We start from the raw sequence: 27,544 nt of genomic DNA, 5'->3' as shown, positions 1-27,544 counted from the left end.
TATTGTATGTATGTAAAGCTAATAATAATAGACTAAATGTATAAGATGGTAGTAAATTTCTATTCATTATTTTTTTTTTTATTTAAGGCAAGCTGATAATAGACAAAGAAAACAATATTCTGCCTCAAAATATGGATATTAAAAAACACAATTATTTAGTTAATCTACTCATTCACTTCATTACATGAAATCAATTTAGCAATTGAAATACTCAGCCGTCCGAAACTAACTCACCGTTAAGACTCAACTTAGCTGGCAGCCTTTACAAGAACATAAAAAATTGTCAAGTAACTCTGTAAAAAATATAAAGTAAGAAAGTACATATTTTAAATAAAAGAACAAATAAATTATTAATGAAAACGATATTATAGTTGCACTAATATATTTTATTCTCATCTCATACAACATCAATACATAATACATTCAGATAGATATAATCAAATATACAAACATAGCGAAACATCGAATAAGCATGACATTTGCTTTAATACTAAAAAAAGTGTATTTACAATCAATCATTTTGTTTCATTGATATTCTTTATTCAAATTATTTAGTCTATGGTTCACATTCATAATTATTATTCTTATATTTATGTACATTTTGGCTGAAAATGTTGCCAAAAAGCAAATATTATATTTAAATAAATTTCATGCACTGTAAAGTAGGAACATTTCAAATTAATCGTTGATGACACGTGACATTACAAAATAATATTTACATTTATTCATTAAATTGTTTATTTCATTACTTAAATTCCTAATTAAGTACAATTGAAAAATATCAATGGTAAAATTTAATCTAACTAAGAAAGTTAACTTTATCGGAAAATTAGGGACTAGACTTTTGATAATAGTTTTATAAATTGAATTAAATAATGCCTTTTTGTTCAGTATACCAAATTTACTTTAATTTATGAAAACTGGACTACTCGTAAATAGAAGACAAAAATATCAGTCAGTTCGTTTAATTAACAAAATAAATGTTTGAAATAAAATATTAATCAATAATACTTTCATATAATACATTGATTCATAAACAAACTTTGGTACTAAAATATTATTATAGCTATACAATATCTTGTCTGAAAGCTTATAAAAAAATATATTTACAAAATATTACGCGATACTCTGTAATGCATTTTTGGTACTTAAAAAAAAAAGAAATAAATAAAAAATAGTACGAAAAATATAGAGTAAAACAGAATTTCTATCAACTTAATACAAAAAACTTAAAAAAAACAACAAAAAGTAGAACTAAATTAATAAAATATTATAGAAGCATGTCCATATTTAAATATTCCTTATAATAAATAACTAAAATTGCATTTGACAGTCGACAATAATAAATACAATAAAAAATTTACTAAACGATTTCATCATAGTCTATCCTAAGTTTAAAAGTAAAAACCATAGCTATAATAATTCCAAGTTTTTTCTAAGCCTACTAAACTAAGGTGGGAAATATTGAAATTCCTAAATTCTCGTTAGATAACTAAAATGTCACTAATCTCATCAATAATGAGTATCTTCATTTTCAATACTGTCAAAGTTGTCATCTCCTGTCATGTCATCCACTTGACACTGTCAATTCAATATGACGCAACACTATTGAACACGGAAATAGTCCATAGACATTTAATATTGAATCTTAAAAAATATGATATCAAGATTTTGAACGCCGTTTTCGCATATCGTTTAAGTCCTTTCAACAATTCTAAGCTATAATTGCTCATAACATAATATGTTCGAATTGCCATTTCAAATCCATCGATTAATTAAATCCGTACGTACATACGTCGTTTATCATTAGGCAGGTAATATTGATGATATTATCATTTCATCAAATTCGACAATCCAATATATTTAAAAAAAATCAAAAGATTTTCTCATATTAAATCACATCACATATCTTCCAATAACGGAATCTCCTTCAAAATGTCATCTTTAATTTTATTTAATGAATGGAAATTCACTATCACTTTCATCACCAGAGCCGTCGTAGCTAGATGGTGGTGTGTCGAGTTGGGGTAGACCCAAGTCCAGATATTCCTGGTTGGCGGTTACCGTTAATATCTTGTCCAAGTCCTCGACCAATTCAGTAAATGATGGTCGGTCGCCAGGAGAGAAGGACCAGCACTCTCGCATTAACATGTATCTGAAAAACAAATCTCACGTGAGACACGACTTAAGATAAGCATTCACTTTGAACACTAACTGATAAAGATTTAAAATTAAGTAATTTTTGAAACATAGGAACATTATAAAATGCTTTTTATATATTATTATTATTATATTATTATTCATATAATTTAGTTAGCTATACCTACATTTAGCAAACCCATGATTAATTATAAATAAACGAAAAAAAAATGCATTCATTAAATAAGATACATTTTTGAATTTTGTTTTGTAAAATACTTACATTTCAAGACTACAACACGGCGGTTTCTCCATCCGATGACCAGCGCTGAGGTGCTGGTACATGTACTGTCCTGGGACCGTAGGGTACGGAGTTCCGCCCAGGGTCATGATCTCCCACAGCAACACACCAAACGACCAGCTGTGAAGAAGAAACAAAATCTTTTCAGGATTGGATCTAATTTTTGATAATTGATTTGGGGGGCGGTATTCTCTCGAATACATTTGTTCCTGCACCAAATGCAGATCACATTTCTTTGTCCTGTCTTGAACGTACATATTTATATATATATATATGGATGATGATGGATTTTAAATTCACAGGCAAGTGCACGTAACCATTATGAATACCATGTAATAATAATAATTAAAATTGAAAAAAATAAACGAAAAGTTTAACTACTTACACGTCAGTCTGAGTTGTAAAGACTTTGTGGTACAATGACTCAGGAGCCATCCACCGAACAGGCAGCCTGCCTTCTGTCTTCTTGCGGTAGTAGTCGTTGCTATGAACGTCCTTTGCGAGACCGAAATCTGCAATTTTCAGTACACAATCGTCTGATACCAGCACGTTACGAGCTGCTAAGTCACGATGTATGCACTGAAGGAGAGAAAAAGAAATTAATCATACTTAAAAAGCTATAGAGTACGAGTACTGGTGTTGACAGGTATTATATAAGACAAATATTGATACAATATTAATAATAATATTGTATCAACATAATACTCCATAAGGAGTATTATCGCTTGTTATTCTATTGAAGTTTGTTTCCTTTGGTTTTAATTATTATTAATATTAATAAAACACTTAGAAAGAAATGACTAATGGCATAACAATTAAAATATATAAAAACTTCACAAATGATGATGTTATACGGTCTGTCGTAATTCGCATATAAGATGAGACAAGAATAAGGTTTAATAATAATTATATTATTTTTAATGTAAGATTTACAGCAGCTTAAAATGTATAGAATAAAACTTACCCGTCTTGACGCCAAGTACTCCATTCCCCTCGCAACTTGGTATGAGAAAGATACAAGATCTTTTTGTGTTAATGTTTTCTTTTCTTTCATATCTTCAGTAGGAGATTCATACCTGAACATATTACATAAATTATAAATATATTTGTAAATTAAACAACTGATAACTGTGATATGTAACTGTTGCGTTGATTTGTATCTCTTAATTTTTAGTGAAATAGTTCGCCATCTCATTAATAATTAATACTAGCCTTCGATGATCACACAAAAAAGCTAAAATAGAACCAATTATGTTCCGTCCGAACTCACTTACGATCAACGTAGGATTAAGACATTTTATTATTTTCTTACAAGTTCGTACATTTACAATTTAAAATAACACTAAATTATAGGCCTTTCAAACCGAGTTAGAGGAAAAACCTTTCAAGTTATGGTATTATCGCATAATGTTTACCTGTTTCCAGGTCGATGGTTTCTGAGAAACTCTCTCAGATTGCCATTAGGTGCATATTCCACTATGACGTATAGAGGTCCGTCTTGTGTGCAGCATCCTAGTAAATTGATGATATTCACGTGTTTCCCTATCATCTTCATCATCTCCATTTCTGACACTAATGCCATCATTTCTGCGTCTGTATGGCCCTCTGTATGAAAAAATATTAAATGAGATTAACGGACTGAGAAAAGGACACACTAGAAAAAATGTGGGTAGGGTTTGAAAAGTTGGTCAGAAAATTGATTAGGAAAGTTTTTGAAAGTAAAATTGCATGATTACAAAATAAATACCTAAAAAGAAAACAATTTGCCACTACCTATGGATAAAAGTATCTCATAAAATAAAATCTTCATATTGAAATTAGTAATGAACCAATTACATACCTTTCAACATTTTGACGGCCACGACAGACTGCAATCCTGGCTTTAGTATCCCTACACACTCCGCCTTCACAACCTTTCCAAACTCTCCTTCTCCTAAGATCTTTCCAATGCAGAGGGACTCTCTGGGAACCTCCCAATCTATATCGACTGGCAACTCGTATTCTGACATCATCATTGAATCACATGTATTGCTTTGGACTTGAGATAGCTTCTGTTTTTCAATCTTTACCACTGGCATTAACTGTAATAAGTTATTTAGTTATTACATGACTACTAAATTACTTAAATAACTATGATGGAATCTTTAATTGAACTAGCACATGGAAAAAGTATATCACATACCTAACTATCACTTCATATTGTATTAAATAAAATATTTATATATAGAGCAATTATTTTATATGGTGTTTCATATCAAAATAATAATATTTATTTAGTGAAGTTATTGCTCGTCTTCGTAGAATTAAATTAGGACCTATTCGCAAAAGATCAACGAGCCTTAGAGACGTAATTTCATATAGTTCATTTCCAACTTAAAAAATATCCAGCAAATATAAACTTACCAATCCTTCTCCAGCAGCATTCGGTGTTCCATTCATTTGCGGCTTCTCCACCGTTACCTTCTTCGTCCAATGCGTCACTATAACAGCTCTTGCCGTCTCTATCGCTAATTGTTTCTTCTCCTTCTCTTGTCTCAATTTCTTGAATATCATCACCACGATAATGGCAGCAACAAAGAACATCGCTCCCAGCACCGCGGTCAGAACATTAATAAGCACTGTATGTTTTCCATGATCCAGTGCTTCTGTTATCGGTAAAGCTAAAATAAAATGATGTATTTCTTTTATTAATTAAATTATATTTTTCAATAATGATTTCATATAAATATATATATCACGCATACCAGCCATGAAAATATATAGATCTGTGTTTAATATCTATTTAGTTTACAGTAATTCATCTGTCAATGAATTAATAGTTTTTGAATGTACTTTCTATGTTTCTCAAGCAGTTACGAATTCATTTCGTACTCTTTTGGCAAATTTTGAATTGCAATAATTTCTGTTGTCACCAAATCGAATGTAGTTAAGTAATTATTTAATGACATAAATTTTTGGACATGAAACATCTAAATTTAGGTGTATTTGTTATACTTACAGTCTAAAACAGTTAAGTATCCTTTAGCTGTGGTGTTTCCAAGTGTATTGAGAGCAACACAAACATACCAGCCCTCATCTTCTTTAGTCACATTGTATATCGTCAGCTGTTCTGGTTTATCTTCCGGATTTTCGCTCTGTAATAATAAATTACGTTAAACAGATATTTAATATATAGTGTCATTATTTACAAATCGTTCATGCTCTGATTTATTTTAAAACATAAGGCATTTAATATGACACATAACATGCATGAATTGATGAAACATTTTCATCGTTCCAAAAATTTGAGTTATTTGAAATATACTTTTAATACATAAATTTAAACAGAAGAAAATTATTTTTTATTATTGACTTTATAATTCAAATGTAGTTACTGAGTAGTACTTATATGTTTATATTATTGTTATAGATTACTAAAGGGAAAATTTAAATCGAAGAAATAGTTTTAGTCTATGATTTACAGTAAGAGGCACTTAATTCTACGGTTAAGGAAACATGCAACAGGCAACTATTTACTAAGCATTATTTTATTTGTTTTCATATTGTTAGAAGCATGCTTGCAATTAATTGTGGTTACGAAGAAGATGCCAAGTATGTGGGCGTCGACAAAATCATTTATCTCCGTACGATAATAATGTTGACCCGGACAAAGGACATTGGCATCTATTTCATTCATAGATTTATTTTCATTATACAGGTGAATTAAATTTATCGAAGGTAACATTCAGCTTTATTTAACTCAATTAACGGCTTCACACAAAAATCATGCGTTAGTCACTCGACCCTCACCGTAACTATCTTTGTTACATCTTTGTATACAACGGACTCTTTGGTCGAAGCGTCTGTGGTTGTCTCATTATAGATGTACTCGTGTTTCGTGAAATACATCCAGTAAAGGGACGGATGAAGGTCTGTTAGGAATTCGCAGCTGAATCTAGCCGTTTCACCGACCAGCTTGGTCTGATTGACGGCCGCTTGTGTTAGCACAGGCTTCGCGTATAGACGCTCTATGAACAAAGATGTTATATACCTTTTACAAAGATGAAAAACAACCGGATAAATCTGGACATGGTCTTATATTTACAAAATACTGTTCGTTTTTATTAGTCGTACGTAATATTATAATTTAGAAAGGTGCTTTATTTTAATGATATTTCAAGCAAGTGCTACATAGTGCTTATCTTATAAGAATTATAACCAGATTAATTACCACCACCATTACGTAGATCCTTCACCAAGAAATGAACATGATTTACCATAAAAGTCTAGTGATTACACCGAGAACGCAATTGTAATTGAAATCAATGGAATTGTTATGTGCAACCATATTTTTTAAGTTGCAAATTATTGAATACCACAACCAATTAAAGACCGACACCTAAAAACCAATTAAACACCTCAACAAGATCTCCGACGGGAGCTGGTGCGTCACTTGGTCCGACTTCGGAATCTTTCACGGAATAATTTGTTGGTCTGATCCAGTAAAGGAAAGGTTCTAAATCGGAAACTGGTGGGCAGGTTAACTGCACAGTCTCGTTCACGAGCACCGTGATGTTCCCAGGATGACCCTCTTTTATATACGGCTTCGATGGATAACGTTCTATAGCAATATTTATTCTTTAGTTTCAGAATCAAATTGGTACCAATTATACAACTAATGTACTTCTCGCAACTTAATTGCGAAAGGTTATTGTTGTGCTTTTGAAATAACTTTTTATTACATATGAGGTGATATTAATGAAAAATCAACGTCGGCTGTTTCCAGCCTGATATAAAATTTCTTAAGATACTTCTAAATTATACTTTTGTATTTACATTTCATTTGATTTTGATAAATTACAGTTGAAAATTAATTTTAAGACCCTAATTAAAAACACGATCAACAGATTTAAACAGTTATTGTTTTATAAAAGAATAATCACCTTGAATGTGTAGTGTATAGGTGTGTTGGATACACCCTAATTCGCTGCAAACTTTACAAGTGTAGTTTCCATTATCTGCTTTCGTGAGTTCGTCGAGTGCCATTGACCATTTACCATAAGATGGTTTAAAATAACTTCTTGATATAGGAGTTCCGCTGTTTTTGTACCACGTGATATTGGGCATTGGGTTACCTGAAATTATTACACATGAATTAGTTTCATTCACATAAGACTAAAGATCAACTGTATCTATTATTATTTGGGATCAACAAAATGTATTTCGATGAGAATTCGTTATTTCATATAATTTAATGAAATCAGTATTTAAAGATATTACCATACTATGTAAGTTATTACATCGATCCAACTAAAACCGTTACAATAACTAACTCTACGATGCTAGTAAATTATATAACAGGATGTCGTACCTTCAGCAGCGCATTTAAAACGAATCGAACTTCCCGCTGGTTTCATTTCCATATGAAACATTTTCGATGGATGCTTAAACTTTGGTGCATATTTTGATTTTGTGTCATCAACGTGTCCGTAATTAAGGTGCTCCTTTTCATTCTTATCATCGAGATCGTCGTCTTTTGTGTTATCGTATTCTTTATGTCTTTGATCTGTTGTGTTATCGTCGATTGTATTATTATCAACTAGAGGAGCTGAATGTTGTGCTAGTATTTCAGGCATCGGTCTTAGAACGTCCACATCTGATTGATATTCTGTAGAAACAAACGAAAATGTTCAGTACGTAGACTAAAATTTATTATTATCAAAAGGAAAATACAAAATAAAACAGAAAATCCAAGATATATTTAATAAGAAAACATGTCGACGTCTGTATGCATTACAGCTCACATTTGCCTCGGAATCCAGGACGTTTGCTATGTTTACACATCTGGGTGGCAATAAAGACGTCGATTAAATATAATATCGAAATAACTGAGGACACACTCAAAACGAGACACGGGCAAACACGGTGAAAGTTGTCATCGAGAAAATAGCGGAAACTATATGAGCGTTTGAAGACACTGTGTTTAATTTCTATAAAAGGAAAACGTACCCTCAATGTTGTCGGGGCCGAGATCTGGCTTATGTTTAATTGTGACACTCATTTCCTTGCTTTTGTCATCTTCATTTTGGCACGTATACACTCCAGCGTCTTTCGCCCGGAATGACTTTATTCTTAGCCTAAAACATTGTAAATAATAATTTCATTAATTAGAATAATTTTACTGATAATATATATATAAAGTTTTATCGAAATGTTCTTAGACTTAGTGTAAATCTTAATGTAATATTTCAATTACTGATATTGGTACGTACAGTTGTACAAAATTAGTATCAACAAATTTCCAATCATTCAGCTGACTGAATTTCTTAATCCATGTATCAATATAGAGGCGTGATTGATAAGTTATTATGATCGGTAGATTATTTTCAAATGCCTCGAATGGAATCGCGTGTTACGCCCGCTTGCATATGAATTATAGCGTATATTTCAACTTCGGATATAAATGCATAAATATTGATGTAAGTTGCTTGAGTTGGATTTAGTGCATCGTTATTTTTAGTATTCTTGTTATTTAAGCGAAGGATATGAAACGTAAAATATGTACGACTTCATTTAGACTAAACTTTAATTTGTTTAGTTAAATATATTCGAGGAATGTATAATGATATTATATTTATTGTATATTCTAGTTTCTGTTGTTTACAGAGTGATACACGCACGCACACATAAACGTATATACACATACGTACTTGTAATATGCTTTTTAAAGCGATTTATCTTTAAAACATTTACATCACAAATCGAGATATATATACATTAAATTCGTCCGTTAATTAATTTGTTTACGATGTCATACATGTCAGCCATTCGATGATCATTTTATTAATTTAAAATATCATCAATGTCTACTAGAAAGTTAATGAGATGTGATTTTTATTCATACCATTGTTTTTGTTGCATCATTCGCTGTCTCGACTGTCCGTCCACGGGTTTCCCATCTAAAAACCATCGCACCGTCGGTATCTGATTCCTCGGCTTCAGTCCGCAAATAAGACGCAGTCTTTCATTCGTCGATGCTTCTATTACTGTGTATGTATCGTCTGAAACAAGAGAAAATATCATATAATATATACTTAACTGAATTGAACTAACACGCATAGATAATTAGTATCAAATTGAAATTCAGTATACACGGAACTATCGCGTTCTTAATTCAAATTATAATATTTAACTCGTATAGGAAAACATTTTCAGGAAATTTGCGTATCGAATGAAATTTTGTCATTTGTCATGTACCATGTTGTGTAGTTTAAGTCTCGTGGAATTAATGTTGACGTAATAGGACGTTTACAGAGTGTTACATCATCATCAAAGAACCAATATACTGTCTAATCTACATTCAATTTATATAAATGGTGATTAAAAAAATGCCTTTCAACATCCATATTTTCCACAGAACCACATGTATTTGCATGACGGGGTGTTATAAAAATAAACACATTTGCAACGCTACACCTGAGGGCAATAAATTCGCCCCAAATATATAATTTTAACGCATCCACGAGGCGAGAAAGTTATTGCACTCCGTTACCTGTTGGAGGCGGAGCACTTAAAGTTTATTTTTGATCTTTGTAGCACTTCGCGTGAAATTGGGGTGTAGTTTATCTTTTAATGTTCGATGTTTGTTGTATCTAAATATTTATCATGTACTTTGCTTTGTGTTAAAAATATATAAGATAAGTAGATCGTATAATAATGGTATGTTATTCCTCACAATGCTTTCCTTCACCGGCGACCACGAGATGCACTTTTAGCACACTGAGAAATATGTGATAAGAATTGGAACAAACTTGTGTAAGGTGAGGTATAAATATATTTTTAACTTGTCACAGTCGTAGTTATATAGCAACGATATATATTAGTTAATAAAAATAGCACTATCAGATATTTTTAAATTCCCAAGTGTTCTCATATTTTGACAAGAATCTACGGCTTAATGCACCTGATTTATATTTTTATATATAGTATATACTAAGGAATTTATTTGTATACTAATGAACTTTATTGTCAATTTCAGAATATGCAGATGGAACAAAAAGTTCACTGAATCCCTGAACGCATTCACTCAATCAAATAACTTTAGTACAAATAATAACATTTACACTAAAATCAATTCTTCGACACTGCTTTTATGATACAAAAAAAAACACACAAGTATCGTCATATAACAAATTGGTTATCTAACGAGACCCGAAAGCAATTTTAACGATTGCCTTTTCTTAAAACCTAAACTAATTAAAAACATTGAAAAAGAAACTTGAAATTTGTGAAGTACAAAAACAAAATGACATAAACGTCGTTTTGAAATAAATAAAATGTAAAGTATTCGCTTTGTACGTGCTGCATATGGCCGAAATATAATTTTATGTCCGCTAAATATCGCGTTAACCCTCATAAGTCCTGACTGGAGGTTATAAAAACTTGGGCATTATTTTTGGCCGGTGGTGTACCATTTAGGTTACTGCACATTTTATGGGATTAACGTAACTTATTATGAGTTGTGTAAACACGGCTTAATTAAATCCTCGTTCCAACTCGGAATGTTTTATAACATTCAAAGGGTTGTCACTGTTAATTATTAATTTATTTCTGCTAAGTAATTAACCATCAACTTCGTGTTGACTATAATGTCTGTGATTATTGCGAAATTATATTAAATTAGTAGCAGGCGAATAAGAAATTTCTCTTGTATTACTGTATAATTATTTACTAAGCCTGCCTAGTGAGCCGCATGGCTGCAAATATTTAACCCTGGGTTCAAATTCCGGGACGGTAAAACAATATTCATTGAGGTGGCTCAGTCAAAAAAGTTCGGTATTTCGGCCCTATTATATAATCTCCTTTAAAAATGGCAACTGTTTCAGATTAGGGCACCATATAACACAGGAACAGGAACACATACTTTAAAAATAAGGGCATTTTTAATCTATGTAATAGTTTTTGGATAAACCTTAAACAAAATTCTCTGAATCTTTTATTAAAGAATTTATCATTTCATACGAATGCATATAAGACTCTACGTCATTAGCATCAAGTATAAGTCAAGGTTAGGCTAGGCCTTAAGTGCAAATAAAAGTCACAATGTTGCATTGCTTTGTTTAAGTGGGCTCGGTCGACTTTACCAGCCCTGATTTATGGTCTGTGAATTATGGTGCCCGATAGTGATGAGCTTCGTTCATTCGATACAGAACATTTTGAATAATAATTTACGATAAAAATACAAGTGAAATTGTAAAAAACCTTTTTCGTTGTTAATCCTGAATTTAATAAATTTTCTAAATATTTTCTGATCAGTTTTATATAGTTTTTTAAATTAAGCGAAACGTATTATTTTTACAAAATATTTTATTTCATACCAAATATGAATTTAATGGAGGGAAAAACAGGTTTGTGTTCATCGAAAACTAAAAATCGATTATTTATCGATAATCATCACGATATACGTCATCACTATTTCTTTCGCAAGCTCCGAAATGATTTTTAGTGTTGCACATGTTGAACAGATGCAAACCTGTGCCCTTGGGTCCAAAAAAGCTTTCTCAAGACTCAATCACATATTTTTTTCTTTTAAAAACAATAGCGACTCCGTGAGAACATATGGACGTGTGACCATCCTCTGGAATGTTCGATTTTTATTCCATCGATGATTGGCAAATGTATTTGACAGGAAAACCGAAAGGATGTAGTCGACCGAAAATTTATAAAAAAAATAATTTCAATGCAATTCTCGCGATTGAAATAAATATTCACTACAAGATATTGTTTCCTAATTTCTAAGTATTCTTTATTGTTCTAGAAAGATTTAAAAATTATTTTAAATAATATTGCATTAAGTAATTAACACATTCTCACTTAATCGATAAAAATATAACACTGTCAAATAAAGGTGGTGGTTATATATTATTATTTAAACGACTTCAAAACAAGTTATAGTTCCCAATTTGGTTATTTATATTCTTTTATGTATGTTCGGGTATAACTCTGAAGACAGATTTGCAAAAGTCTTTTTTTGTTTTAGACCGGTTTATCCGAAATGGATCTATTTCAATTTTATAATGATTTGATGATAACTTTCAGACAACGGAACCCTCTTTGCTATGTTATTTATTAACACTGTGCTATTGAAGTTATATTTGTTGAACTACTTTTATAAGATACACTTTTTATTGCTATTCAGTGTATACTATTCATATTTTTTAAATTATTATGCAATATTTCCATTGAAAACGTAAAAAAAAAAAAACATTTCTGATCAAGTTTAATCACGATAAAAGTTCCGCCATCGACCTACTCCTTCATAACATCATCTCGTTTCAAATCAATGATTTGATTAACGTCTTTATTTGAAAAAAAAAATACTGCAAATATAAGTGATAATTTTAAATTAATTTAACAGTTCTGAACAAACATAGCTTTCATTAAAATTTTAAAGTAAATATTTTTCTAAACGTTTATATAAAAATATTTGAAAATGAAAATGAAAATGAAAAATACTTTATTACCAGCAATAACTTAATGTTAACAGGGAACACATTTACAACCATAACACTTTACTGATGTGATATCATGGCGCGATTTCCAGGGGCGTCCACACTAAGCGAGCTTGTGTCGTGGATGCCTTTATATTTATTTATATACATCAAATTCTGAAATAATAAATTATATTTTGAACCAACTTTCACCGGTGTGTAGGACCACACACGGCTATATTGGCTAAGTTATTAAATTATGCGGTCCAAGGAAGATCACTAATTTGTACAGACATTGTACTCTGAGAGGGATATCATTAAGAACAATGGTATTGTGTTTTTTAATCTTTCGCTGTTCGAATCCTGTGATTTGTGACGTACTATGATAATTTATTTATTGTTGTGTGATGATGTCTTTCTTCGGGTAATACTTTTTTTTTATGTTGACAAGCCATTGCTGTGCATTTGCTATTATGATAGTATTTATAACTTAGGAAGACCAATTGTTATATCGTCTTAGTGCCAATAAGATCTATGATTTTCTGTAACTACACTGCCTCAAAACAGTTATTAAATCTTAGAATATATATTTTTTTTTCTTTTTTTTTTTTTTTTTAATATTTAGATTAATATAATCATTGAACGTTTAAACTAGTATACTGTAAATATTACAGTCAAATGGTCCGCAAACAGCAAAACTCAAACTCAAATTCCTTTATTTAATATAGAAGCATTACACTTACTTACTGATAGTCAAATTAAACTACCACCGGTTCGGAAAAGGATAGCAAAATATGATTAAACAGCGTTCTTGGGATGCTTCTTCAAAATTATCCTGGACATACCATACACGCTGCAACGTCTTGAACACAAAAAAAGGTAACAAAAATTTAGAAATCTCAGCTTGGAAATGATCCAAGGATACATTTCGACGTGTTTATATTATAATAGGATTTATTTAAGGGCATAATCCATAGTACATTATATTTATCTATACATATAATAAAATTGGAGTGTCTCTTTGTAATATTAAAATAACCGCGTTATACTAAATGCATATAAATGACATCTTTTACAATTTTTGTCTGTCTGTCTTTTTGTTCCGGCTAATCTCTGGAACTTTCACTGGCAGATAGCTGATGTAATAAGGAGTAAATTAGGCTACTTTTATTTTAGAATTATGTGTAAAATAATAATAAAATCACGCTTTTTTATTAAATTCAAATGCACACGAAGTCGCGGGCACAGCTAGTCTTACATATAAATACAAAAAACTACCTAAAAATGGTCTTACGGTTTCGACAGATATACAAATTGCTATGGCAAAGTTTGGGCGATATAGAAATTGTTCTGGTGCAACTTACCCAGTGGCGCGTTAGAATAAAGTCCTTAATAATAAAACCATTTCTATAAAGAAATAAATATATGTATATATTTGTATAGTAATAGGTTTAACTGCGTCGAAACATATTAATCTATAACATGTACGTATACATTTATTTATATAGACTACAGATTAGGCCTCGACAGCGTCACTGGTTGGGAGGGCTGAGACTCACGCCAGATGTTGGCCTTACAATACGCAAGTCCCAAGCTTTAGGGTGATTCTGTAAGGCCGAGTCTCGACTTACAGAATTGACTTGTGCGGTCTCTGTCGGGAAGAAAGTATTCTTAAAATATTTTTAACTGATCACAATTCTTGTGTTTTCAGGAGCCTTGCGGAACAGAGCTGCGGAGAGCTGGCTTTATCCCATATTTCACTAAATAAGTTTGATGGTTTTACCGTGAAAGAGCAACAGACAAACAAATTTTCGCATTTATAATAATAGTATAGATTCGTATAGATGTTTTGCGGCATCCAGAGCCGGATTTATGGAAGGGCCGAGGCAACTGCCGCTAGGCCCCCACTAGAGAGGGGATACCAGAATAAAGATTTTATAGAATAAAAAAAAAACAACTATGTACAAGCATTTTTGACGCTTAATCATTACTGTTTTAAATGATTTTAAATTGAAAAAGGCTTAATCTGTAAATAAATTATTGATAAACCTGGCTGACGGAATGAAATTGCTCAAATTAATTTGGAAAATAATAATTGGGCGCCACCCCTCTGTTGCCCCAGGGCCTCATTAGGACCTCTAAGCGGCCTAGGGCACATCATTGCTCATTTTCAATATAACGATACGATTAGCTTCATATACCGTATTTCTAAGTCTCATTTTTCATACAACGATCGTTATTTCTCTCTTAACGTTGTATTTATATCCGAATGTCATCGCGACTCATAATTTTCTTTTATAAGAACCGTGGTCCGAACTAAATGAAAAAAAAGATCTGTCGTCATTCGTTGACGGATTTATTAGTATAGAAATATGATTCGCTCTCTTTAATTACCTACTTTCTATTTATTCTTTAGATTTAAAAAAGAACCGATTTTGAATTGTATTAAAACCTTTTTTCGACATAGTAAATCTCGTTATGATATCCAGAACATTTTTTTGAATAATTAGAAGCATCTTAAATTAATGACGTTCGAATAAATTCGAAATTCTTTTTTCAAATATTATGATTTTTACACTACAATTTGGATTTTTCAAATAGTACTATCTATTGAATAATTTAAATAAATTAGCATATTTCCTTAAAATATTAATTCAACCATAAATATATGTTAGCATTTATATCAACGTTGAAAGCTACAAGAATGTGTCAATGGCGGACAGTTTTTTTTTTTATTGAAAGTGTAGAATTAGTAAAAAACTATGAAAACAGCCAAGGCGTAGAAATCATTTTACGACACCACCAAGGTTATTCGGTGAGAAACAAATTCGAAACTCGACATAAATCCGATCGTAAATGAAAATACTAATTCTGTTGTCATGCGACATTAAATACAATAATTATTTATAATGAAATTACATCAATAAAAACCTTCAGCGTTCTTATTTATTTTATGTGATATATTGATTTATTGCAATATAACTCAACTTCTAATTTAGTTATTAAAATGAAAATAAAAGAACAAAAAATTGATTATTCATATTTAATATACCCTACGTTCTTTCAAAATTTGAAATTCGAATTACGATTCGAAATTTAAATCTGGACAATTTGTAATATACTTTTTTACAAAAGTTAGATAGAATTTTTTTTTTCTACACTTCTAATCTTAGCTGTTCCATTTTCAAAAGATTAAGTTTTGAATTTTTTAATGACAATGTTTTAAGGTCCACAGAGTTAAGTTACGTGTATTTTAGATCTATATTATACTGTATTAAATTTGTCTGTCTGAATGTTTCTTTCGAATCCAAACAAATTTATTCTTACAGGTAATAAGACAATAAACAACTGATCAAGAATTCAAGCATTTATTTTATTCAAACTTCATTGGCCAATAAAAAACAATAATTTAATTTCACTTGTTATATATAGTTCCTCACACCCCATTGAGCTGAATTGCTTCAGAAACTTCTAGTGCGGAATTATATACACAAAAAAATATAAACGAAAATTTTCAAATAAAATCTTAGCTTTAATTGGTTTCTGTGCATCCTACTTAGGCGTCTTTTCCGAACTCAAGCAACACATAAACGCAGGACAAGTTCCTGTAGGAACTCGGAAGCCATTAAGCTGTTGTCGGATCAACAACGACCTTTCAGAAAATGTCAATGGCACAATTGATGATCCTAAGATAAACTCAATTAAAAGTGGTTACAAAGGCATAGTGTACGCGTGCCGTTTTAAACACGTCGTTTTGAAATACGGCTTCGATGTATAAATAAATTGTACTGAGGAAAATTAGTTACTATGTATGCGTCGGTTGAAATAGAGGAAACATTAACCTAAAATTAAAATTGAAAAGGATAATTTTGATTCGATACTTAATACCATTAGTCCTTTGATAAGATACTATAGTTTTTTTTTAACAAAAATTACGCTACTGTATAAGACCAAGTTGGATGTATTGCTTCAGTCTAGGGGAGAGTTTGATTGGAGTTGGACTTAACTTAAGAGGCGTTTGCTTCAGATATTTCATCTTATATCAAACCCTTACCTTACCTTTACCTAGACTATTATAAACGATTACTAGTAAAGACATCGACGCAAATATTCCCGAATATTAGAAGTATATTTTTGTAACATATTATTTTAAAATGAAATAACAGATTTTTTCTATTCGAACTCTTGCAATGCAAAAAGGACCTTCGTATAAAAAGGTAAAGATCGTAATGATAAAATAAATTTTAACGATGTTAATAATTTACACTTACTGAATAAAAACTAGATATAAAAAATGTCTTTTGAGTGTTTTAATTTTAACTTTTAAATGTTTGATGTAATTATAAAAAAAAAATCACCAAAAACCTACACGAGGGATTTGAGGCGTCAAGTATCGATGTCGTTTTTAAAAACGATACTGCATCGCACAAATATAGTTTTGCATCTGAAAATTAACTTGCCATCGAATTATGGTCCATATTGGTCTGAAAATAAAGAACTAAAAGAAGTGATAAGTTTATTAAGTAAGTTGGTAGCTATTGAGGGTGTCGCATGACTACCGTTACATTAGTTTTGGCGTATGACGTTTTGAAATAGCTCCGTTTCCTCTTCAACCGATGGTGTAATTTTCTGTCATAACTAATATTAAAACGTCTACAACAAACATCTTGGCAGTGATAAAACATTTCAGACTAATTGTCTTTCAATCATATTTTAAATTTACAGCCAAGTCTGAGAAATAATTTGTTTTTCATAATTTCAACATGATTTTATTTTCCTGGCTTATAAATAACATTAGAAATTTTGTTTAATACTGTAATAAAATTTTCACTTGTATATTTAACAGTTAATTTCCAACAATATCTTAAGACATAACATCAAAATTTAGAAACAAAATTGTAAATGACTAAACAAAAAGAAAACTTCAGTAGGATAAAACTTTTAAAAACATGTGTAGCGGTGAAAAAACAACTGTTCTAAACGCCATGATTGCTAACATCGAAGAGAAGTATTAAATTTGAATTATGGGTTATTGTGAGAAGGATCTTCAAAAGCGAATTTTCTTTTAGGAAGCCACAGCGCGACATACGCATCGGGAAGATGAAAAGAGATATTTATTTTTAATTCCTACAATCGTAGACGCGACCGTAATATAAAAAAGAATTATTAAAAAGGCGACAACGACACATCCGTTTCCTCTGTTCGGATTTCGTCTACGATTTAGTGTTCCTTATTCGTATGCGGCTTACAAATTATAATCCTTACAACAGGAGCGTAGAGAATGATTTGTTTTATTAATTTACTACCGGCCTTCTTAAAGAGGTTGTATAACGGACGATTAATTCTGTCATAAGCTTTCATTGGAACTGTCTGTCATAATTTGACATTCGTAAGAAGTAAATAAGCATTTCTGTAATGTCTGTAATTTCTGGCTGTTTTTACATAATCAATGGACATCACGTGATTAGTATTAAATTTCGTCAACGAGCAGTTGCCAACTAGAATTCTTACAGATTACTTCCGTTTAAGGCAAGTAGATTCTGACAACGGTTATCTTGTTGTTATTCCAAACATCTTGTTAACAAAGCCCCATGGCGTCAGCATTTCTGCTAATAGCTTCAAACCGTTTACAGACGCTGGTTTAAATATTTTTTTGTCTACCGCGTACGAAGGGTCGACCGCCATCTTTGTTTTATTTATAGAGGTGCGCGTGCGCTTCTTTTGGATGCTTTCAATTAGTTTGATTTGTGGGAAATCGATTTCATGGAATATGTTCGGGTTCAAATAGTCAAGGCACACGTGAAACGCATTACTTATATTTTATTTAAGTCAATAGCAGCACTGATTCATCGAAAGTTCACGATTCATTCGAATTCGAATTCATAAGAATTGTTCGAGGTATAAAAATTTCATGGCAATAAGGTATGTCATTAAACACTTGTATATTGATTTATTTTGATGATATTATATTTATAATTCACATGACTTTAAAATATAAAAGAGAGAGGGATAATTATGACAATTCAAATTAATATAAATAAATAATATAAGATATTAAATAATATTACTTACATACATTTCAACGTATATAATAAACTGATATTTCTTTCAGCGTTAAGTTTTAAAATCACAAACAATCCCGGCTTGAAATTTTTGATATAACGTAACACCCAGACGTATCTACGTAATTCGTAATTGACCGTCATTAGATCAGCTCGTGGCGCGAGATGTTTCCGACGCCCGCGCATCTATTTCTCTAATCTAACAGAAGTACAGGAATTGTTGGACGTGAATTTAGGAGAAAATTAGTAAACATTGTAATTTAATTACACATATAATTTAGTTCTTAATATATTCGTAGTTGGAATGTCCAGAAGAACTAAGTGAAAACAAGAACGTTAGAAAGCTATCAATATGTTAATTTACATTCAAATTCAACAAACAAAACGAATCTTCACCTTCTCAATAAATGAATGTTTTGTCCTCTATGCGTTTCAATAATTATAAATCATTCAACCTATTGTAATGAAACGTTAGTGACTTGTTCTGACGCTCGAGAAGGATCTTAACCAAAAAAGCTTTGTAGGTCTAGTAACGCATATATTTATGAATCTTGCAGTAGCTGATACTTTAAGTGTTAGCTGTACAATGTCTCACAACTTAGCTGATTATTTCTCTTTTTTTAAGAATTTTGGTATTTAATCCAACAATTTTACAGTGTTTTTGGTGAATATTCATATTTTAGAAGACTTTCAATTGTTATCCTGTATCTCGTTTCTTTCCAACATTTTTTTTTTGGCTTTTATTTGTGCCAAAAAGGGCACAGTTTATTTCGCCAATATCACGTGCGATGGAGAAGACACGGTAGAGATTGATCGCTGCGGTCAAGATTGCAGGTTCAATTTATTTTGAAGGCATAATACTAGTAGACGGAATTAAAAACCCACAACCTAAATTCCATCATTTATGACTATATGTTTTGTATATACATAAACAATATTTGAATTAAGGACTATTTATTAAGTGTCTCTTATACTCGCATTACTGATACTAGTCAGTGTAATCTAGTGTAATACATTTCGACATAAAGTCTATTTTAGTATTCCTAACAGAGTCTTACTTGTTTTCTTAGTCTTGACGAACATTAATTTGAACATTCTGACGTTTAAGTGTTTTATTATCCTGGCCAACCAGCTTCCTTGATCGATGTTCACTAGAAATAGCTACCAAGTTGAAACTTAGATATCCGCATTTTAAAGTTGTTAGTAATGAGAAAATTTCTAGTGTGCATATTTATAAATCAAGTACAATTTCGCTACGAACATTTTTTAAGACTAAATTTGTCACTCCAGTTCGTCCTTGCTATAAGGCAAAAAAAAACATAGTGGCCCAACTTTTCGAGAATATTCTATTTGAGTTGCTTTAATAACTACACGTTTTGGTCTTTGGTTTCCACTATTATTACGACCGCCACGTTGATCAATTGGTATAGCAAACATTTTAAGTTCGATTATTTTGAGAACCTTTCCGGCTAATTTAAAGAAGACATCCTGCGACCAAGGAAACCATTTGTCACGGTCGCTCCATCCCTGGTATTAATACCATTGGATCCGGAAACTGAACTATTTGGTGTTGGAAATTGAAAAATTATAAATAAATTTACAGACATATCATTAATTTAGGATATATGTCATAAAATTTCACTCCACTTGAGCATGAACATATAAACAGCTACAAAAAATTTACTGCATATATTATAATAAAATAAATTGTATCGAAAATAAATAATATAATGAAGTACGTATCGTTACACTGATTTAGATCAAAAGTATCCTGAATCTCTAACACGAAGAACTATATGAAAATAATAATATAAAATATATTACCCAAAAATTAGAAAATCAAACAAAAATGTTTTCGATTTAACAATTTAAAATACAAACTAAAACAACAATAAATATCATACCACTAATAAACAATACACAAATACAACAAGACAAGATGATACATATATAGTAAGTCTACGCCTAGTTTAACTAAATTGCAATTACGAATCGTGTAGATTAACAGATATGATTGTTACTTGATTCTGTTGATAACATTCAGATCTAATAAGGCGACTAGAATATCTAATATTGTTTAGAATTTATAACTTTCACCCGTTATCACGACTCGTTGATAGTCCATAATGCAGTAGTCATTCTATTGTTGGGGTTAGGTTGTATTTTAGATCTTTAGATTTTGCTTTCAAAACTTTCCGCTTATCGCTCATAATCTATGTGCTTCATAAATTTATCACTTACTTAATACTAATAATTATAGTACCAGTAAACTTAATTTACAATTTAGTTAGTATTCATAAGCGAGTATGGTAATAATTAATAACCCAAGAGGTAAGAATCAAACATAATTATTGCATGGCGAAAAGTATACCATTGAGATTTAACCAATAGGTACCTAGTAGTACTCGAGTGGTACTTGAGTGGTAAAGTGGTAATTAATACGTCACACCTGATATATGAGTAAACCAAAAAAAAAAACAATTTACATTTACGATTTATTTCAACAGTTCTTAAATATTAAGTATTTATTTCAATTTTACTTGGTGATAGGGCTGTGTGCAAGCCCGTCTGAGTAGGTTAGTAGGCACACTCTTAGTGTTGTTGTGTTCTAGTTTGAAGGATGAGTGAGCCAGTGTAACTACAGACATGAGGGACATGATAACTTAGTTTCGAGGTTGGTGCACTTTGCTTTTGTTATGAATGATTAAAACTTCTTACGGCGCCAATGTCTATGGACGGTGGTGGTCCATTTGCCTACATATTTCATAAAAACAACCTTCCATAGAATCATGAATCATATTTGTTTTTTATATGCTGTTATCATCATGTATATTATTATCTCGTAATTAATGCCATTCGCTATTACACGTATTATTTCTATTAAATCAATCAATAATATGACAATGTATGAATACTGTATAATTTTCTTAAATCAATTAACATGTAAGATTTGAATCGTGGAATGAAATTAATCCTGGCGCTTGTCCTGCGCGTGCGCAATAAACAATTGTGCATACGTAAACAAATCTCCCGTATTGTTGTTCGTGACGCAAACACACCGAACTCGGACTGAGGTTCTGGTGAACGATGACGGATCAACACTCATTGTTATTTAATTATTTTTTCCTCAATTTATAAACCGCATTGACCTGCTTTTTGGTCATTTCGAATGCTTTCAGCTGAAAGTGAATTTACAAAAGTACGAGAGATGAGAAAAAATATCTGAAGCATGATGTGAAATTTTCATTGGATTTAATAAAGACTTTTTTGTATTTTTCGTGAAAGATAAACTTCCAATTTCCGAAACTCTGAGTTAGATTAATTTATTCAACTTTGATCTGAATAGTAATTTGTCAATGGCATCTCGTGACGCAATAAATAACCAATGAGCGTTCAGTATTTAGTCAGACTAGTAAATCTGTAGTCATAATTTCAGAAACTGGCGTTTTGTATAAATAACTTGACAATAAACCACATTTATTGAAAGATATCTGCGAAACCCACATGAGAATATTTATGTAGGAATTCAAATTGTGTCATTTTGTTTGATACATATCATAAAAGGTTCGTGGGAGTATAATTTTAAGATGGCCGCCTTGTGTTTATTGGTACATAAACTCATTTTCGCGTGACGTTGTGTACAGTTTTTTCACTACCTACGAAAACTCTTGCTTCATTAAGCTTTGTATTCATTATGGAGCTTAAAAAAAAATATCTTAAATTCAATGGCTACAAAAATTAAAAGCAAAACGTCTTTTTTATGATATAAGTAGGCGGATAGGTAATTGGATCACCTGATGATAAGTGATCACCACCGCCCAGAGACATCGGCGTTGTAAGATATATAAGCCCTTCCCTATAACGTCAATGTACCACCAACCTTGGAAACTAAGATATTTTGTCCCTTACATGGCTTGATCACCTGTCAATATGGAACGCAACAATTCTAACAAGTCGTTGGTATCTACCAAGGCCCTACCACCAAGTAATTACTAAGAATATATAACAAGGATTTAATAAAATGTATATCATTATTTTTGCGTGATATAATAAATTCCAAAGCAAACGACTACCTGAACACATTAACTCAGAGACACTGCGAGAAGTACAAACTAAACTATACATCGACGCACCGCCGACCAAATGATCTAAATTCTAAGATGTTGTGTTCCATGTGCCTCTATTAAAACTGTCTCGTCCTTTAAGCCGGACAATACGTTGTACTGACGATAAGTACATAGAATGAGTAATGAGCCTGATACCCAACTGGGACAAATAGTAATTTGACTAGTTTATTTGAGTAACTATTTAATTACTTGTCCATTTTTCTCGATATAATATATATTCCGAGCTTTATATTATTTTGTTAAATTAAGATTTTAAACAAATTGTACCATAGAACCTTCTTGCTAGTATATTTTTTTTTTTATGTCAACAGACTTGTGTTATCATCGAAAGCGTGTCAATAACATGTGTCATACTTATCACAACACGTCCATCGACTCGGCTTCCAAATTCAAAAACTATTGCGAATAACTGTTATCGTGTCCGATTATTTATAATGAAGCTTTGTATTCAAAGTGTGACGTGACATTATAAAGTGACCATGGGAAGTGTTGATCGCATTCTTTGGTATTCAATGAGTTCAACTGATATTTATTTAATCATCATTATTATATTTAATCTGTTCTTATTTTGTTTGAGTGTAACGTGAAAACTATTACAGCTCGTGTCAAACTATTCTATTTTTAAATTGAAATATGAAATTTAAATAATTGAAATATCATATACATTTTAAATTTATATATATATTTAAATTTTAAATTTATATATATTTTTAATTTATATATATATATTTTTAATTTATATATATATTTAAAATGTTACCAAAATGTTACCAATTTCTCTGCGTAGAAGTAAGAAAACTATCTTAGTCTAGCATGGGAAATAAAAACAAGCAGACGCATTAATATAACCATAATTAAAATAATTACTAATAAATCAGGAGTGGTTTTTTTTTTTTTATAATGTTTTGCTTAATTGAAACAATACTAAAATAATATAGGTACCAGTAGATGCAGCGTATTTTATCCATATAATATTATTAGATATGACAATACATGCTTTTGTTACATATATAAAATACACTAAACTAAAGAAAATCGGGGTCAGATATTTAAATTATTGTGGTAGTATTGAAATATTATGTACCATGTAAATAAACTCGTTTCACAATCTCACAACGAGCTTTAGTGACCGCGAGAGTTAATTTTCAAGCACTATTATGGATTCGCACAAGATAAGTTCTGCACGTCACATAAAATATTTAAGACATCGCTGAGCACGCGTAAACCGCGAACCGTGATAGCTAATGGCAAGATTAGGCATTTCCGTTCGACTCCCGCGCAAATACTTACTCCCTGACTCATTGTATCTTAGCCTCGTTAAGTAGAGCAAGTGTTAATCATATTACAAATTTTGTTTGTTTTTTCATGTTAATAGCTCACGGATGTTAGCAAGCGCTGCAAAGGAAGGAACTGATTGGATTAAAACCTGCTCCTCTGAAGTGGAATGTGGTCTAATAACAATCGGAACTATAAATATGTACAATATGAGTAGTTTTTGTAATTGAAAACTTTCTTTTTCTCTACTGAACGTAAGCTTAAAATGTAAGATCAGAATTGTTAGGATTAAAGGGTTTAACGGTTGGCATTTATTTGTTGATACCAGTATGCCGAGATTATTTTATAGCATATATTTTACTTTAATTACTGGTAACAAAAAGTATCTAATTGAAGCTACTTATATAATAAGTTACTTAAAATTCATTAATTATTATTACGTAATTCATTTGTTTTTGTAACACAACCCGTTTTTGTTTTAACACAAATAATTTGTATATATATCAAGACTTATAACATGTTAAATAATGTAGTAACCCACAACGCTTATCCAATGCAGGTTGACGGTTAAACATGTCTTGTTGATGTAATCTTTCACCGTGCGCAATAAATTATAAGTACAAATTAATCACATGAAAATCAGTGTAGGGTTCGAATCCGCAACCTTCGATTGAAATTCACACGTTTTAACCACAGGCCTATTGAATAAATGTGAGAGTACATGTTTTCAAACATAAAGCTGATTCACATGACCTTGAATCCGAGACGCCAGCCAGACCAGAGCAACAAAACTCAACTTCACTTAGTCATTTGTAATGTCATATGAACTCTCAAATAGATTAGTATGGAATCACCCCGTGATTGAGTCACATTGAAAGCAAATGTGAGTTATGGATGTTTATAATAATTACTACATGTTATAAATTGCATTTATGTATGTGCGTGTGTGTGTGTGTTTGTGTGTGTGCGAATGAAAAACGTAAAACAATGTAAATTCAATTTGCTTATGTAATTGTAATAATATATTTATATTGCTTATTTACTTACGTGATTTGCGCAGATGTATTTTTATTTTCATTTGTATAATATATACATACAAATAAATATATTAACAACAGTGTATATACGTATATAATTTCTGAGCGCAGTTTTTTTTTTTTAAATAATTGTCATAAGTTACACCCTCGGTATTTTTGTATGAATTCGATTCTGTTGTTGAACTTTGTACATTACGCCACAACACGAACTAGGTAATATTCTTGTGAAGATTAATTAATATAATACAATATTTATTACTAGAAATTATCGAATAGTTACTTCAAATCGAGAGCATATGTTCTATATAATCTCAAGTTTTTAAAACAGATCCATTAAACCTCTTCAAATGATCCAACTCATCCATATAATGGACTATTATATTATATACTTATATTGTACACCTTATATAAATCTTTCATTGTAATTTATGTATACTATAATAAATTCTATACATAATAACTTCTAATTTGGGCTTATATATTTTTTAAATCGATAGATAGACTGACAAATGGTACGTGGTTACAAATCATAAACTTTGGCAGTGTAACAAATACTAACCATACCTTATGCCCACCACTAATATGTTATATCATTTTCGCACGTAGTTACACTGAATCACTCCACTTTCAAATTGGCAAACCACAACACTTAATAATGTTGTTTGGCGGTGAAATAAGTTATGAGTGACTGATATCTACGTGAACTTGCACAAAATCCTAAGAAATAATTCTAGCAGTATTTATCCGCAGCAATTATGATACTTTGAATGAACAATGAACTAATCTTTGTGACTCAAACGATATAAGATAAAGTGATATTGATTAGTCAAAGTCAAAGTCAAAAATCTCTATTCAATATAGAAGTCTACCACCGGTTCGGAATTTAGCACCTCGGACCTGAGAAGAACCGGCGAAAGAAACTCAGCGGGATATATATATATTTTTTTTTACCATTTTGCATGTACAATGATAATTATATTTTAGTTATTTGAAACAGTCTGGAATTAAATTGAATTTCTGGTTTATGAAATGTTTTTATTAATAAGTTTTTAAAAGTATTACTAAAATAAAGTCACCGATAAAAGTTCAAGGCGAAATGAATATAGTTACATCAAAATTGATTATGTTTTGAGATAAGCGAATAACAAGCAAACACTTACACGGGTTTACTAGTTGTGTTCAAAGTATTTATTTTATTCGTATGTTTTTTTTTTAAATGTAAATATAAATGAAATGTCATTTTTCAATTACTAATTCGGTGGTAGTACCTCTGATGGTCAAAGACCATAATCATTACTGAAACGTTGTACATTTTTTGTATCTTATATCTTTTTTTTTTAAATATAATATAAATTTCCTCAATTATGCTTCCAAACAATAAAAAAAAAAAACAAAAGACGATTCACAAACAAAAGAGTGAAAGGTACTGAACTGTTTTGTCTTCCTACTAATATATAGATAATTAGTTGTTAACCGCGGCTTCGCTCGCGTTTTAACTATTGGTCGACAGGTAGGAACAGATTAAAAAGTCTATGTCCTTGTCCTTGGAGCTTGCATAACAAGTTTCGTGAAATTCAATTCAGTGGTAAAGGACTTTCATGAAATTCGATTCAGTGGTACAGGACTTTTATTTTGTTATATTAATAAAGAGGTGTTACTATTGTGTTTTTTTTTTTAATATGAATATTTTTTATTGAGCTTTGGCGTCGCCCAAGTTACCGGTGTTAAAACAAACAAATGTGCTAAGTCATATTATGGAGAGCATTGTAAATAGCATTATGACCGTGTTCAAAGGACTCTGGTGGCACTTACTAAGTATACTTAACATATTTGTCAAGAATACGTTAAATAAATAAATATTAATGATTGAGATAACATGTCAATATTTATTTATTTAATCATAACTAGCTATCCATCCCGACATTTTACGGATACAATGAGGTTTTATACACGACATTTAAATTGTAGGTCAAACATAAAAAGAAAAAAAAAAACGTTTTTTTTTCGTCTATGACATACTGTCGTATATACCATATATGTATAGCATGTATGTATCTATATAGCATTAACATAACTCTCCTCTTGAATAACTCCACTGTCATAAACCGCATCCAATTCGATTGAAATAGTTTGA

General features: G+C 31.0%; 1 protein-coding gene across 3 annotated transcripts in view; it reads right to left on the bottom strand.

Moving 5' to 3' along the window:
• Positions 1–1,277: 1,277 nt before the first annotated feature.
• The window catches only part of LOC125071404 (fibroblast growth factor receptor homolog 1-like), a 70,203-nt gene continuing 43,936 nt past the window's right edge, over positions 1,278–27,544 (bottom strand). Inside the window, exons 3-15 of one of the 3 annotated variants that reach the window (XM_047681634.1) lie at positions 9,324–9,480; positions 8,429–8,556; positions 7,791–8,087; positions 7,363–7,554; positions 6,838–7,040; positions 5,439–5,574; positions 4,844–5,100; positions 4,281–4,521; positions 3,856–4,045; positions 3,405–3,516; positions 2,826–3,019; positions 2,423–2,560; positions 1,278–2,155 (exon numbers count right to left, since the gene is read on the bottom strand). In XM_047681634.1, coding sequence (XP_047537590.1) covers positions 1,951–2,155; positions 2,423–2,560; positions 2,826–3,019; positions 3,405–3,516; positions 3,856–4,045; positions 4,281–4,521; positions 4,844–5,100; positions 5,439–5,574; positions 6,838–7,040; positions 7,363–7,554; positions 7,791–8,087; positions 8,429–8,556; positions 9,324–9,480 — 2,450 coding nt within the window. In that variant the 3' untranslated portion in view covers positions 1,278–1,950. Of the gene's footprint in view, positions 2,156–2,422; positions 2,561–2,825; positions 3,020–3,404; positions 3,517–3,855; positions 4,046–4,280; positions 4,522–4,843; positions 5,101–5,438; positions 5,575–6,229; positions 6,448–6,837; positions 7,041–7,362; positions 7,555–7,790; positions 8,088–8,428; positions 8,557–9,323; positions 9,481–27,544 lie in introns of all 3 variants that reach the window. The other 2 variants (XM_047681633.1, XM_047681632.1) reach the window with 2 other exon arrangements.

This window comes from Vanessa atalanta, chromosome 19, assembly GCF_905147765.1.
Source record: "Vanessa atalanta chromosome 19, ilVanAtal1.2, whole genome shotgun sequence".
Classification (NCBI taxonomy): domain Eukaryota; kingdom Metazoa; phylum Arthropoda; class Insecta; order Lepidoptera; family Nymphalidae; genus Vanessa; species Vanessa atalanta.
This window is presented reverse-complemented; position numbering and strand designations above follow the sequence as displayed.